Source organism: Gouania willdenowi, chromosome 21 (genome assembly GCF_900634775.1).
Source record: "Gouania willdenowi chromosome 21, fGouWil2.1, whole genome shotgun sequence".
Lineage (NCBI taxonomy): Eukaryota > Metazoa > Chordata > Actinopteri > Blenniiformes > Gobiesocidae > Gouania > Gouania willdenowi.
The window spans coordinates 38686017-38701694 of NC_041064.1; the positions used below are offsets into that span (position 1 = coordinate 38686017).

The following is a 15678-nucleotide window of genomic DNA, read 5'->3' on the forward strand; positions in this document are numbered from 1 at the left end:
CGATGAGGGTTTGATCTTTCTACTAAAACCTGAACATCCTGTAGGCTGACAGGAGTGAAGGCAAATTTATTTGTATAGCACATTTCATACACAAGACAACTCAATGTGCTTTACATGATAAAACATTTAACAGCTTAAAATCAATAAGGACATTTAAAATCATCAGTAAAATCATTTAAAATCATCAACAAACACATGACATCAACATGACCATAAATCTCTCTCTCAATCATACGCAGTAGAGAAAAAAAGTTCCTTTAACTTTGATTTGACCTGTATTTATAGATGTGAGCTCTGGGCTCCACTATCTGACCTGTGTCCATAGATCTCAGAGACCTGCTGGGTTCATACCTGACTAACATCTCACTGATGTATTCTGGACCAAACCCATTCACACATTTATAACCAGCAGCAGAACTTTACAGTCTCCTCTGAGGCTGACTGGGAGCCAGTGTAATGTGTTCTGACCTCTTTGTTCTGGTTCAGACCTGAGCTGCAGCGTTCTGAACCAGCTGTAGATGTTTGATGAAGACCATTACAATAGTCCAGTCTGCTGGAGATAAAAGCATGGACCAGTTTCTCCTGATCTTTCTGAGTCATGAAGGAGGGAGGAAAGATACTGGCCCTAATGCCTTGTACTTTGCTCACAGTTAAGAAAACTTAAGAAGAAAGTTAAGAAGATTATTACAGTTATCCTTTGTGTGCACAGGCACATGGGGAAGTGAGGGTGCAACAAGATTTTCAATAGTGTCAAGCAAGACTTTTGGGTTTTTCTTGTTACACAAAAACAAAATTTGAGAAATAAACATAAGTGCGTTTTATTTCTTCATTTAGCTCCATTAATATCTTCTATGCACCACTAATTTAGTGGCTTTCCACAAACGTTCTCCTAAAGCTAAAAATGGCTTCATTTAACCATTAGCATCACAGAGTTAGCATCATTAGCACCACAGAGAGTTTGCATCACAGACAGTTAGCATCATTAGCATTACACACAGTTAGCATCAATAGAATCACACACAGATAGCATCATTAGCATCACAAACAGGTAACATCATTAGCGTCACAGAGTTAGCATCATTAGCATCACAAAAATGTCTCCTGCTGTGTCGATTTTTAATGGTCATTGTTCCAGCACATGTGATCATATCAGCCCTAATAACAAATGGATGTGTCGTTACGGACTTATAATCGGGACTCTGTTACGCATCAGAGAGTCAATGGAGGGCCTGTTTGATACACGGGACAGGTACAAACAAGCGTTTCCTCCCCCTTTTATCATCGATCCGAACTCACCTGAATACTTGCTGCTGTTTCGGGTGCTGGGCAAGATCCGCAGGAGACCCAGGACAAGAGGCTCACGTTCTGGAGTCCATTTAAGGCGTGCTACGTCACGCTTGGGTTCCGCCGTCTTCAGCCGCCAGAAACGCGCTTGGTGCCTGCGCCGGATTCTTCTCCTCAATGTGCACGACAGCGTGTCCATGCTGCCGCCTGCTCGGACTTCAACGGGTGACCTGCACCCTTTGAACCAGACCTTTGTCGCCATCTTCCACTTCCGTGTCTAAATCGGCTCTACCTGCAAGCACCAGCTGGAGCCCACGTGACCGCTGGACGTGCCTTCAACCAATCCCGCTGCGCACCATGGACACTGCCTCCGTGATGCCATCCACATTCCACATTGGATTGTTAAATGCTTGTTCAATAGCGAATACGTCTTTTTCTTTGAACGACCTTTTCCTTAGAGAACAGCTGGATATTATGTCTTTCTGAGACTTGGCAGATAGAGGAAGAGTTTATTCATCTAAATGAACTCTGCCCAGCTGGCTACTCTGCTGTCGGGAAGCGCCGCCCCTGCCACCGTGGTGGTGGTTGGCTATTGTGCACAGGTACGACTACACATGTAAAGTGATCCAGACTCAAGACTTTGCTTCTTTTGAATCACAGATGGTCAAGGTGGGTTCTTCAACTCCTTTCTACTGTGTGTTGATCTACCGTTCTCCTGGTCCTGATGTCTTCTTTTGGTGACTTTTTATCTTCTATGATAAAGTTGGATTCTGTTTTAATCCTTTTTAACCTTCATGTTGATGACAGCTCATCTTGCTCTGCAATGGAACTCCTAACATTGACTGAAGCTTTTCATTTTCAGCAACATGTTTCTGAGCCCACTCACCAAAAAGGACATATTTTAGACTTGTTTTTTACACGTGGCCTAGACATTATAAACATGTCTGTGAATGATGTCCATTAGAGTGATCATAGTCTTCTTTTGTGTGATCTGCACTTTAGTCCTGAGCCAAAGCCTTCAGAAGTCTGGTCTCAGAGGAGTTTTATCACTGTTAACACTACAGATAGATTTTATGATATGTTTGATCCTCTTTTATTCATGGAGTGCTTTGATGTGGACGATTTCATTTACTGTTTTAACAATCATTGTGTAACTATTTTGGATCAGGTGACTCCTGTTAAATCCAATCTATCTACAAAGAAAAATGCACTAACCTTGGACAAATGAAGATTCTTAAAAGACTGTCAAAATCCACAAACCTTGAGGTTCACAGGCTTTATCTCAGGGATCTTGTGTCATCGTACAATGAAATGGTTGTGAATACCAGATCTGACGATATAACACTGAACAAGAAAAATCCAAAAGTGTTGTTTGACATGATAAATTATCTCGTATGTCCTGCTGCTCCAGTTAGCCATGTTTTTTGTGAAGCTGACAGCAATGCTTTTATGAGATTTTTTATTGATAAAATAAAGATGATTAAGGATAAAATCCCGCCCCTTTCATGTGGTACCCCTGCTGTCTCCAGCATGTGGTCCTCATTTAGGACCTTGACATTTGCTGATATTTTAAAAAAGTGTTTGAGGTAATTGTCCCTGGTGTTACCAAAATGGTGAACCTCTCCCTGTCTAGTGGTTGGTTTCCAAATGCTTTCAAACATGACATAGTAGAGCCATTACTATAAAAACAGGTTTAGATCCAACGGACCTCAATAGTTTCAGACCTATTTCTAAACTCCTGTTCCTGTATAAGATCCTTGAGAAGGTGGTCTGTGATCAGCTGATATCTTTCCTGGATCAAAGTAACCTCCATGAGACGTTTCAGTTCGGTTTCCGTTAAAAACACTCTACGGGAACGGCTTTACTGAAAGTGTCCAGTGATATCATGATGTCAGCTGATTCTAGAACATGCACTGTTCTGGTTCTCCTGGATCTGTCCTCAGCCTTCTACACCGTTGACCACCAGGTCCTGCTGAGAAGATTGAGGGATCAAGTAGGACTGACAGGGTCAGTTCTACAGTGGTTCTCCTCTTATTTATCTGGGCGTAGCTTTAGTGTGACAGCTAACCAAATAATGTCTGAGTCAGCAGATTTGTTGTGTGGAGTCCCTCAAGGCTCCGTTTTGGGTCCTTTCCTATTTCTGTTGTATTTGACCCCCTTGAGAAAGATCATCCAAAGGTTCAGTGATGTTTCTTACCACATTCGCTGATGATATCCAGCTCTACTGCTCCTTTAAGCTGTCTGAGATGCAGAAGCTAAACTCCCTACTCCATTGTTTAGTAGAAATAAAACAATGACTCAGCGATAACTGGGTTACACTGCAGCTCAACGCAGACAAAACAAAAACTCTGATTATTGACCTGATGACTCAATTCCAGGGATTAAACAGTTTTTAGGTGACTTAAAATAGTTTGCTAAACCAAGCCTTAGAAACTTAGGCGTTATCTTTGACAAAGACCTATATTAGTGCAGCACTGTGAACATCTGATGATAAACTGCTTCTTCTAACTAAGGAACATCTCTAAACTCAGGAAAATGGTGTCACAGAATGATTTAGAGCTCATCATTCATGCTTTTGTGTTTTCACGTTTAGACTATTGTAATAGTTTATTCACAGATCTGAAGAAGAAGGAGCAACAAGTACAAAACTCTGCAGTGAGAATTCTGACCCGTACTAATAGGAGGACACACAGATCTCCTGTTCAGAGCCTTTCAGGGTCAGGTTCCTCCTTACATCAGTATCTGATCCAGCCTCACACCCCTGCTCAGACTGTGGATCAGTATCTGCTGATGGTTCCTCACACTTGTTTTCTGACCAGAGGAGACAGATCTTTGCAGGCTGTTGCTCTCAGGCTCTGGAACCATCTTCTTCTCTCTCTGCGTTCTATTGATTCTGTCGACACCTTCAAAAGCTAAAGACCTTTTAATGTTCAAGCTTTTAATTAGTTACTCTTGGGCTGCTATGATTCTATGTTGTCATGGCCTTTTATACTGTGTACTGTTTTTTTGCTTTTAAACTGTGTTGTGAAGCACTTTGTGGCTTTTTGTCTGAGAAAGGTGCTATAAAAATAAATGTTGCTTACTTACTTAATAGCATCACATAGAGAGTTAGCATCACAGTGAGAGTTAACATCACAGTGAGTGTTAGCATCACAGTGAGTTAGTGTTATAGAGAGTTAGCATCACAGCGAGCGTTAGCATCACAGTGAGTTAACGTTATAAAGCTAGCATCACAGAGTTAGCGTTAGCGTCACAGGAAGTTAGCATTAGCGTTACAGTGAGTTAATGTTACCATCACAGTGAATGTTTGCATCACAGTTAACGTTAGCGTCACAGTGAATTAGCATCACAGTGAGTTAGCATCATAGTGAGCTAACGTTAGTATGTTAGTAGTGAGTGTTAGAATCACAGTCAGCTAGCATTAGCATGTTTGCAGTGAGCGATAACGTCACAGAGAGTTAGCTTTAGCGTCACAATAACGCTGCTTCAGCGCCACAATGAGTTAGCTTTAGTGTCAGAATGAGTTAGCTTTATCATGACAGTGAGTTAGCATTAGCATCAGAGTGAGCTAGCGTTAGCATGTTAGCAGTGAGCGTTAGCATGGCTCTGAGGTGAATAAAGAATGATCTCACCTGGACTGAGGGAACGTCCTCAAAGGCTTTGATGAAATCCTCTTCATCTACAGCTCCTGCTCCTGCTTCTTTACCTGAGAACAGACATCAAACAATAACAGACATCAGTTGATAACAAACATGAAATAATCACAGACACCAAATAATCACAGACATCAAATAATATCAAACATTGCAAGCCACATGCCGGTGTGGCGGTCTGGCTGGGCCCTGGGGGGGGGGGTCCTGACTTTAGCAAAAATTAAAGGCTCATCGCCCAGGCGGCATCAATAAAAGGTGATCTGGGGTTTTAGGTATTACCACTCACTCCTTCCCTGTGTCCACAGCCACCACCATTATACCTAAGCTTAACACTGGTCACCAGACTGGTTTGATTACACAACACAATAAGCACATTATACACAACTATAACTACACATCTCACTCTAAAATAATCTCTTAATAACTCTTCTCCACGCTTTTCATTTCCTACCCTGACTCCCTCCTCCCTGATCCCTTCCCCCAGATGCAAAAAGCACAAAGAAAAAAACACCCCAGAGTCAGTGAGAGCAGGGGTGGATGATGACTCTCAGACAGACTTCATGGCTACTGACCCATGAACGAAACAGACAATGAGAATGATGATCAACAAGACACCTGAGATGACAACACCTATTCCAGGATTTAGGCTCCAGAGTTGTAGATGTGGCTGGACCAAAGTAACATCCTATGCAGGCCTGAGAAGACACCAAGACATGAAAAAGTGCTTGATGTCAGATCAACAGGGACCTCGCATTGACCGCTACTTCCTACAAAGTAGGTCAAATAAGTCGAATGAAGTTCAGCAGCAAGACCAAAACCAAACGCTGCTGGACCTCAATCCCCCTGTTCGAGAGGAAGAGGAGGAGCCAAGCATAGCAGTGCCCCTCGACCCCAACCTGCCACAGCCTGCAACCGAGAACAAAATCCAAGGGCGAAAACCACAAATCAGGTGGACAAAATTCTGTGAGAAAAAGGAATGGGAGACGATTGATACAGACATCAGAAAACTCCTAGAACAACTGAGGGGAACTGCAGTGAAGAAGCTGGAGAGAATGGGAGACCTGATTTACAACTATGGGGCAGAGCGATTAGGAACAGCAGAAAAGAGGAAGAAAACATCACCCACCCCAATGAAGTCCAGGAGACAACAGGAGATTGAACGACTAGTCAAGGAAAGAAAACAGCTGAAGAAACAATGGAGGAAAGCTCCAGAGGAGGAGAAGGAGGGTATAAACCTGCTCCAGGCTAAAATCAAAAAACGTCTGTCATCCTTGAGGAGAGCTGAGAATATGAGAAGGAGGTGTAAAATGAGGGAGAAAACAAGATCAAACTTCTTCAGAGACCCCTACAAGTTTGCAAAAATACTTTTCACAAAAGAAAAAAGTGGCAAACTCCAAACATCAAAGAAAGATCTCGAAGCTTACCTCAAACGGAACCACAATGACAGCCAGCGGTGCGGACAGACAGCTCTTCCACCCAAAATACCCTCGATATATTCCCCAGAACATCAACTGGACATCAGCCCCCCTAAGTGGGGAGATTTGTAAATCAGGAAAGAGCTGCATCGGCCCCTGGACCCAATGGAGTCCCATACCGGCTTTATAAGAACACAGCAGTGTTATTGCATTTTCTGTGGAGGCTGATGAAGTTGGTGTGGCAGAAACAAGCAATTCCAACTACTTGATGAAGGGCAGGAGGCATCCTAAGGAAAAGGATGCTGTGGACATCAGCCAGTTTCGCCAAATCAGCCTCCTGAATGTTGAAGGCAAAATCTTCTTCAGTGTAGTGGCTCACAGGCTGGCAGTCTACCTGGAAAAGAACCACTATACTGTATTAATACTACGGTGCAGAAAGCAAGGTTTCCAGGCTTCTCTGGTTTCTTGGAGCACACAAACATGATATGGAATCAAATACAAACTGCCAAAAAGTATGGAAGAGATCTCCATGATTTTAGACCTCGCAAATATATTAGGGTCAGTGCCTCACAATCTCATCTGGACGGCATTCGACTATTTCAGCATCCCAGAAGCAACCATTTGCCTTGTCAAATCCTATTTTCATGACCTACAACTATGCCTGACAACTGATGAGTGTACCACAACATGACAACGACTAGAGATAGGAATTATGGCAGGATGCACCATCTCACCTCTAGCTTTCATAATGGCTATGGAAATCATCATCTGAGCCTCTTAATGGGTAATAGGAGGACAGAAGCTCAAATCTGGTCTTCGTCTCCCTCCCATCAGAGCTTATATGGATCTAATGACCATCCTCACAACAACCAAGGCGTGTGCTAGACTGCTACTGAGCAAGCTGCAGGAGAACTTACAATGGGCACGGATGGGAATAAAGCCATGTAAGTCCAGGAGCATTTCACTCATCGAGAGGAAGATGTTGGAGCATTGGTTCTATACACTATACCAACAGTGTCAGAGAAGCCAGTCAAGAGTCTTGAATGCTGGTATTATTCCACCCTCAATGACACAGAACAAGTGGACCAGCTTAGGCAGGACACCAGAGCTGGCCTTGAGAATATCAATAAGACCATGCCCCCTGGCTGGCTGAAGCTGTGGTGCCTTCAGTTTGGGCTACTGCCTAGGCTGACGTGTCCCCTTACCATATATGAGGTCCCAACCTCTAAAGTAGAAGCACTGGAGAGGTTGAGCTCTTACACCAGAAAGTGGCTGGGACTCCCCAGATGCTTCAGTAACATCGGGCTGTATAGAAAAGGCATTTTGGATCTTCCTGTTTCCAGCCTCGCAGAGGCTCCAAAGTAAGGTTGAAAATGACACTAACAGAGTCTCGTGACCCATGCGTTTCCCAAACAGCACCTACTTTGGTGACTGGAAGGAAGTGTACCCCAGCTGCGGCTACTCAGCAAGCTCAATCAGACTTCAGGCACAGAAATATGGTTGGCCTTGTGCAACAGGGCAGAGGAGGCCTCGGCTTTGGAGAGAGCAGACCACGGTGGCATAGGGCAACTCCAGTTCAGCATCCACAGCCGGTCGTAGAGGAGATGCGTCGGCACAAGCAGGCAACGAGGTGTGCAAAGGCTGTCTCACAAGCCAGGCAAGGACAGTGGTTGACTTGGAAGGGAATTGAGAAGAGAGTTTTCTTGGAGGGAGCTGATGGGCATGGAAGCACTTCACATCAGCTTTGTCTTACGCGCCACGTATGACGTCCTACCTTCCCCCTCTAACCTCAACCAATGGTACGGAGAAGACCCCACATGCCCCCTCTGTCCATTTCCAGCAAACCTCAAACACATCCTGACTGGCTGCAAGATGAGCCTATCACAAGGCCGTTACACCTGGCGGCACAACCATGTCCTGAAGTGCCTAGCAGCTACTCTGGAGTCCAGACGGGTGAAGATCAATGCCCTGCCTCCTCCACCAGTCTATCCTACACCCACGAGAGAATTCATCCGAGAAGGTATGAAGCCATCCAAAGTTCATACAACTTTGGACACAGGCAAGCTCGGAGGGGCTCGTGACTGGAAGTTGGCGGCAGATCAGAGGCTATGCTTCCCCACTGAGATCACCACAACAAACCTCAGACCAGACCTTGTGCTCTGGTCCTCCTCACTCCACATTGTGTACATCATAGAGCTTACCGTTGCCTGGGAGGCTGCTGTAGAGGAGGCCTTTGAACGTAAGAGCCTTAAGTATACCAAGTTAGCATCGTCCAAGATGGCTGCGCCCTGCGACGTGCTGCAGGCTTAAGCATCAAAGATACGTTTTTTTCTTGCTTAAAGTGTGAGTAAGAAACAAAAAGTAGAACAGGAAAAGTTTGCAATGGGCCCGAAGAAAGCAGCGGAGGCAAAGATGGAGAATGATATGGAGGAAATCCGGGAATCTCTAAACCGTATGTCTGGGGAGCTAATGAAAGTGACGCAACAGCTGATTAAGCTGGCGGAACTTTTTGAAGAAGTGAAACAACTTAAAAATATCGTAAGAGAAAGAGACAAAACCATCGAGGAGCTTGAGAAAAGAATCGACAACCTCGAGCAGTACACTGGAATGGAAGATGTTATAATTACAGGTCTTACAATCAAGCCGCGCTCTTACGCCAGAGCAACTATGGATGGCAGAAATATAAGTGAGGATGCACATGCCGAGGATTTGCAAACGCTGGAAGAGCAAGTTGTGAACTTTCTGGCAGAGAAGGACGTCTACCTGGATCCGACTGCCATCTCGGCATGCCACACTTTGCCGCGGAAGGACAAGGCTAATCCAGCTATTATTTTGCGTTTTGCAAATCGCAAACATAAAACGGAACTCATGCATCAAGGAAAGAAGTTAAAAGGAACGTCTGTGTATCTGAATGATCATCTAACAAAGAAAGCGGCTGGAATTGCCAGAGAAGCGCGTATCCTGAAAAAAAATGGGAAGATCAAAGCGACATGGACGAGGAATTGTAAGATATTCATCCAGCTAAATGGGCACACTCCGGAACAAGCTAAAGTCATACTGGTAAGAGAAATGAAAGACCTTGACCAAATCAAATAATGTTGCAAATTCCACTGAGTATACCTACAACTCGTGAGAAGATAAGTCATAGTGTTTATGGGAAAGACAATTGTGCTCAGATGGGAGGACATGGATGCTCACAGGCCACATCTAGCCTTATTATTATTTTTAGTTACGCAGCGGATGTTTCCTGGAGGAATAATTTAACACGAAGTAGGCGATGGATTGATAGATATTTTTCTGTTAGACTGAGGATATACTGTAACTCTGCAAATGGACAGTGTGTGTTCGTCTTGCGTTGGATGGAAGGCTTGCGTTTTGGTACTTTTTTCTCAAAGGATATAATGACAGTGAGTTCTAATAATATTCAGTGGAGTCGACAAGTGGATATGGATATTTCGAACATTCGGACTTTGGACTTTGGAGTACTGGGAACTGTACGGGACATCTCCAAATAGACAGTAGTTTTCTGCGTGCGTCTGATTGCGTGCTGTTTGTGCGCGTGTGTGTGATTGTCAGCGCGTCGCTTGGGCATAAATGTGGATGTGTACGTTGTGTGTGTACGTGTCCTGCGTGCGTGAGTATGTGCTCCATGAGCGTGAGTGGTCCTGTGGTTGGGTGTGTCCAACGCTATGCGCTTTCGGGGGGAATGTGTGTGTATGATAAAACTAAAAACAAATGTATGACAGTGAGGATGAATTGAGCGAAGTGGATATTGATAACAATGATACAGAATATATAAATGGTAGTGAAGACATTCTTTTGTACGATGATACAAATTATAGAGTAAATGAGTTTGGCTGTGACATAGATCCGGATAAGCATTTGTTTAATAATATAATTAATGATTGTGATTACTATACTGACGAGCAATTTAAACGCATTAATATGAATGGAGCCTTTAGCATTATACACTTTAATAGTAGGAGTTTGAACAAAAATTATAACGAAATTAAACAATATCTTAGTCAGTTTAATAAATTCAGTGTCATTGCTGTTTCTGAGACTTGGTTGGATGCAGATAGGTGCTGTGAAGTACAATTAGATGGATATGAATTGTTCACTACAAATCGGATAAATAAAAGAGGTGGGGGCGTTGCACTATACATAGATACAGATCTGAGGTTTAAAAAGATTGATAGCAAGTCAACCACCATCGATGATGTTTTGGAGTGTATAACATGTGAAATTATTGTAGAAAAGTCTAAAAATATTGTTGTTAGTTGTGTGTACAGAACACCTGGATCATGTCTAGATATTTTCAATAAAAAAATGGACTGCCTTTTTAGTAATTTAAACAAGGTCCATATTGTGTGTGGTGACTTTAATATCAATCTACTGAACCCTCAGAAAAATTTAAGAACAACAGACTTCATTAATACTATGTATAGCAACTCTCTTTTTCCCCTTATTGTTAAGCCAACCAGAATTACCACGGATACATCAACGTTAATAGATAATATATTTACTAATCAATTAGCAAGTCAAATTACAGCTGGAGTACTTATCAATGATATCATTGACCATCTTCCTATTTTTAGTATTTTTAAACAATTGCAAAATATTACAACCAAAATAAATGATTTCAAATATGTAAGACATCGAACACCTGAAGCTATTGCTGCTCTCAAGGGCGACTTATGTGCCCAAACTTGGGAAGACGTGTATGCAACTCCTGACCCTGATAAGGCATACAATGCCTTCCTACTTACCCTAATCCAATTGTATGACCAGCACTGTCCGTGTAAGAAATACTATACTAAGAACAAAAACAGCCAGGATAAACCATGGCTAACCAAGGGCATAGCTAAGGCTTGTAAAAGAAAACAACAACTCTATAGAGTACATTTAAAGCAAAGGACTAAACAAACTGAAGAAAGATATAAAATGTACAAAAATAAGTTAACTCAAATAATAAGATTCAATAAAAAAGAATACTATCACAAATTGCTGGAGCAGAACAAGAGTGATATCCAGGGTACCTGGAAGGTATTGAATGGCATTATCAGGAATGGAAGAAAAAAGGAAGAATATCCAAATTACTTCACAATGAATAATTCAATCATCAGTGAAATAAAGGAAATTGCTAATGCATTTAATAGTTTTTTTGTCAGTGTTGGGCCGAAGTTAGCCAATGAAATTGTGCTACCAAGCAATGCCAATGAATTTGAAGAAATGAATATTAAAAATAATCTAAACTCACTTTTCATTAAAAGTGTTAGTGAGAGCGAAATCATTGAAATTGTACATTCCTTCAAAACTAAGAGATCAACAGATGGATCTGATATAGATATGGTCCTCGTGAAAGATATCATTGATTTTATTGTTACTCCTTTCATGTATGTATGTAATCAGTCTTTCTCAATGGGTATCTTTCCGAGTAAAATGAAAACTGCCAAAGTAATACCTATTTTTAAAAGTGGAGAAAAGCAACAGTTTACCAATTACAGACCGATCTCAATACTCTCGCAGTTTTCAAAAATACTGGAAAAGCTATTTGTGAAACGACTTGATAGCTTTGTAGACAAGCATAATCTGTTAAGTGAACATCAGTATGGTTTTAGATCCAATAGGTCCACTTCAATGGCAGTTACGGAACTAGTAGAAAAGATATCAACATCTATTGAGAACAGTGAGTTTGCTGTTGGAGTCTTTATTGACCTTAGCAAGGCCTTTGACACAATAGACCATTCATTGCTTTTAAATAAATTAGAAAGGTATGGTGTCAGGGGCTTAGCACATGATTGGCTAAAAAGTTATCTAAGTGACCGAAATCAGTATGTACATATTGATAATATCAACTCAATGGAGGCAAAAATAACCCACGGAGTTCCTCAGGGCTCCGTTTTGGGACCTAAACTATTTATTATGTACATTAATGAAATCAGCGAAGTCCTCAACAAATTACAATGTATTCTATTTGCCGATGATACCAGTTTGTATTGTTCGGGAAAAGATCTTGAGCTGCTTTTGAACACAGTAGGAACTGAACTTAAGATACTTAAAAAGTGGTTTGATGTAAATAAACTTTCCATAAATCTGCATAAAACTAAATATATTGTATTTGGAAACAAGGAAGTAAACAAACCATGTCGAATCAAAATTGGGGAGGTAGAAATTGAAAGGGTGTATGTTACAAAGTTTTTGGGAATCAATATTGATAATAAGTTAAATTGGAAAGCACACATAAATACACTAAAGACAAAAATTTCCAAACTTATTGCCATACTGTATAAAATAAAAACCTCTGTGAATCAAAATGCATTATATATACTGTACAATTCCCTCATCCTTCCATACCTTAGCTATTGTGTGGAAATATGGGGGAATACCTATAAAACTAATATACAACCCATCTTCTTATTACAAATGAAAGCAATTAGAGTGATCAGCCATTCAGAATACCTTGCTCCAACAAATCCACTTTTTATTAGATTAAATATCTTAAAATTGCTTGATCTTGTTGATGTCTACACAGCAGCTGTGATGTACAAGGCTCACAATCTCATGCTTCCTCACTGTTTACAAAAGATGTTTCAAACTAGAGAATCAAGATATAACCTCAGAGGAACTGATCTGCTACAAAAACCCATGGCTAAGAGGAGGTGTTTATCAGTCAAAGGAGTTGATCTATGGAACGGTCTACCTATACAACTTAAGGGCTCCAAAACTATTCATGCCTTTAAGAAAATGTACAAGTTAAATATTATAGAGAAGTATAGAACACTTGAATGAAACATTAGAAAAGAAGTTGATCGAGGATGCTTAATATAATTTTGATTGTTGAAGTTCAAGTTTTGTGCTTACATGTTACCATCGTTGGTATGAGAGAAACTGTATAATTGTGTCATCTTTGGACATACAGTAGTGTTTCAGTTGTAAAAGGGGTTAGGCAAAATAAGTCTAGACTTCAGCTTAAACCCCTTTCGGTCAGGCATCATTTAGCGGTTGACATTCTTAATGTATACATATTTTTTTTTCCTGTCGTGTAATGTGTGGGATCTTTGAATGACCTTAGATCTGGATGTTCACAATGACCGAAGAAATAAACTAACTAACTAACTGATGCTAAACAACGCGGTTGGAAAGTCAAGGTTTGCCCTGCGGAGGTCGGCTGCAGGGGCTTCGTGGGCAAATCAACCATCAGGCTGCTGAAGGACTTGGGAGTTCGAGGCCAAAACCTATGCCAAACCATCAAAGCCCTCTCAGGGGCAGCGGAAGAAGCAAGCCGATGGCTACGGATAAAAAGGCAAGACACCACTTGGGCCCATAACAGTATGCAAGGGTTGGAAGCAGAGGGGAGCACACCTGGGACGCCAGGTGCTGCCAATGAACCCTCTGGAGTTGTTGTGGGCCTGATGACACCAATGAAGCCTACAACCCATCCCACCGCCCGATTACCCAGACCTGCAATCATTGCAGCAATTAAACTATTCAATCACTGCACCGTCACCACTTATACCTCAGGTATTATGGGATTGTTTCATCTACAGCACACACGTGTTTCTATTCAGGTAGACCTACTTATCACACACTGGGATGAGAGCACATTGTTTACTGTAGTATGTTCCTGCTGATGCTGTCAGCCTCACTATAGCGTATTAATGAAGGAATGAATGACTTCACCCGTCTGTGCACATGGAGACACAGGCCTCATCAGCTGACTGTAGATCAGTCCATCAGATAAACTGTAAATCTATATCTTTCCTAAATGATGTCATCAGTAAATGAAAGGATTGCATTTATCTATCAATAATCTTTATTTCCTAAACGTAGCTGTCAGATCTGCACCGACCAGGAACTTCTAACAATGGGCAAGTCGTTTTCCAAGAGATCTGATTGGTCAGGAAGCGGGGATTTAGTACTCGCTAAAATCCTAGCCAGAACAAAACCTGGTCCCGACCAGGTTAGTCGTTCAGCCTAAGTTACCATTACATTTAGCATAAGTTACCATGGTGATTTAGCTCCATAAGATGTTAGCCAACTTCGTAGTCCAGCACACACTGATTAAATCCTAAAAGTTAGCGTGATAAAAGGTAATCTGACTCTGTAGTACAAGCCATAAATAAAAACATTTCAGTGTCAGATATCTGATCTCAAATTAACATCAATAAATAAAACAGTATCTTCATCTTCAAATTCTTACACATCTCAGTTTACATGAACACAATGTTTATAAAGAAGATTTTTATAGTTAATGTATATGAAAGTCTACAAAAAGGCAAGGCAAGTTATTTGTATAGTGTATTTCATACTCAAGGCAACTCAATATGCTTTACATGATAAAACATTCAATTGTTTAAAATCAATAAGAACATTTAAAATCATCAGTAAAATCAATTAAAATCATCAGTAAAATCAATTAAAATCACAAGTAAAATCAATTAAAATCATCAGTAAAATCATCATGACATCATCATCATGACCATAAATCTCTCTCTCAATCATACACAGTAGAGAAAAAAGTTCCTTTAACTTTGATTTAAAAATGTTCACATGTGATGCTGACTTCAGCTCTGCTGCAGTTTGTTCCACTTCTTTGCAGCATAACAACTAAACACAGCATCACCATGGTTACTGTGAGCTCTGGGCTCCACTATCTGACCTGTGTCCATAGATCTCAGAGACCTGCTGGGTTCATACCTGACTAACATCTCACTGATGTATTCTGGACCAAACCCATTCACACATTTATAACCAGCAGCAGAACTTTACAGTCTCCTCTGAGGCTGACTGGGAGCCAGTGTAAAGACTTTAAAACTGGACTAATGTGTTCTGACCTCTTTGTTCTGGTTCAGACCTGAGCTGCAGCGTTCTGAACCAGCTGTAGATGTTTGATGAAGACCATTACAATAGTCCAGTCTGCTGGAGATAAAAGCATGGACCAGTTTCTCCTGATCTTTCTGAGCCATTAAACCTTTCACTCTGGAGATGTTCTTTAGGTGGTAGAAGATGTTTTTGTGATAGATTTGATCTGATGCTGAATGTCAGATCTGAGTCAATCAGAACACCAAGGTTTTTGACTTGGTCTTTATCTTCTAAAGATCCAGACTCAGATACTTGCAGACAGCAGTCCTCTTTTCATTGTTACCAAAGACAATCACCTCCATCTTGTCATGGTTTAGTTGAAGGAAGTTTTCACTCATCCAGCAGTTTATTTTTTCTAAACAGTCACACAACACCTCAATGGGACCATAGTCATCTGGGTTCAGTGATAGATATAGTTGTGTGTCATCTGCGTAGCTCTGATAATCAACCTTACAGTTGTG

At 41.4% G+C, this 15678-nt stretch overlaps 1 protein-coding gene across 17 annotated transcripts in view; it reads right to left on the reverse strand.

The window, feature by feature from the left end:
* LOC114454641 (CLIP-associating protein 1-like) overlaps positions 1-15678 on the reverse strand; it is a 128393-nt gene that overhangs the window by 79480 nt on the left and 33235 nt on the right. For all 17 annotated transcript variants that reach the window (XR_003672569.1, XM_028435230.1, XM_028435237.1 and 14 more), the window contains one exon: positions 4917-4990. Coding sequence is in view for 16 of the 17 variants with exons in the window: in XM_028435230.1 (XP_028291031.1) it covers positions 4917-4990 (74 nt within the window). In the remaining variant the exon portion in view is untranslated. The remainder of the gene's footprint in view (positions 1-4916; positions 4991-15678) is intronic.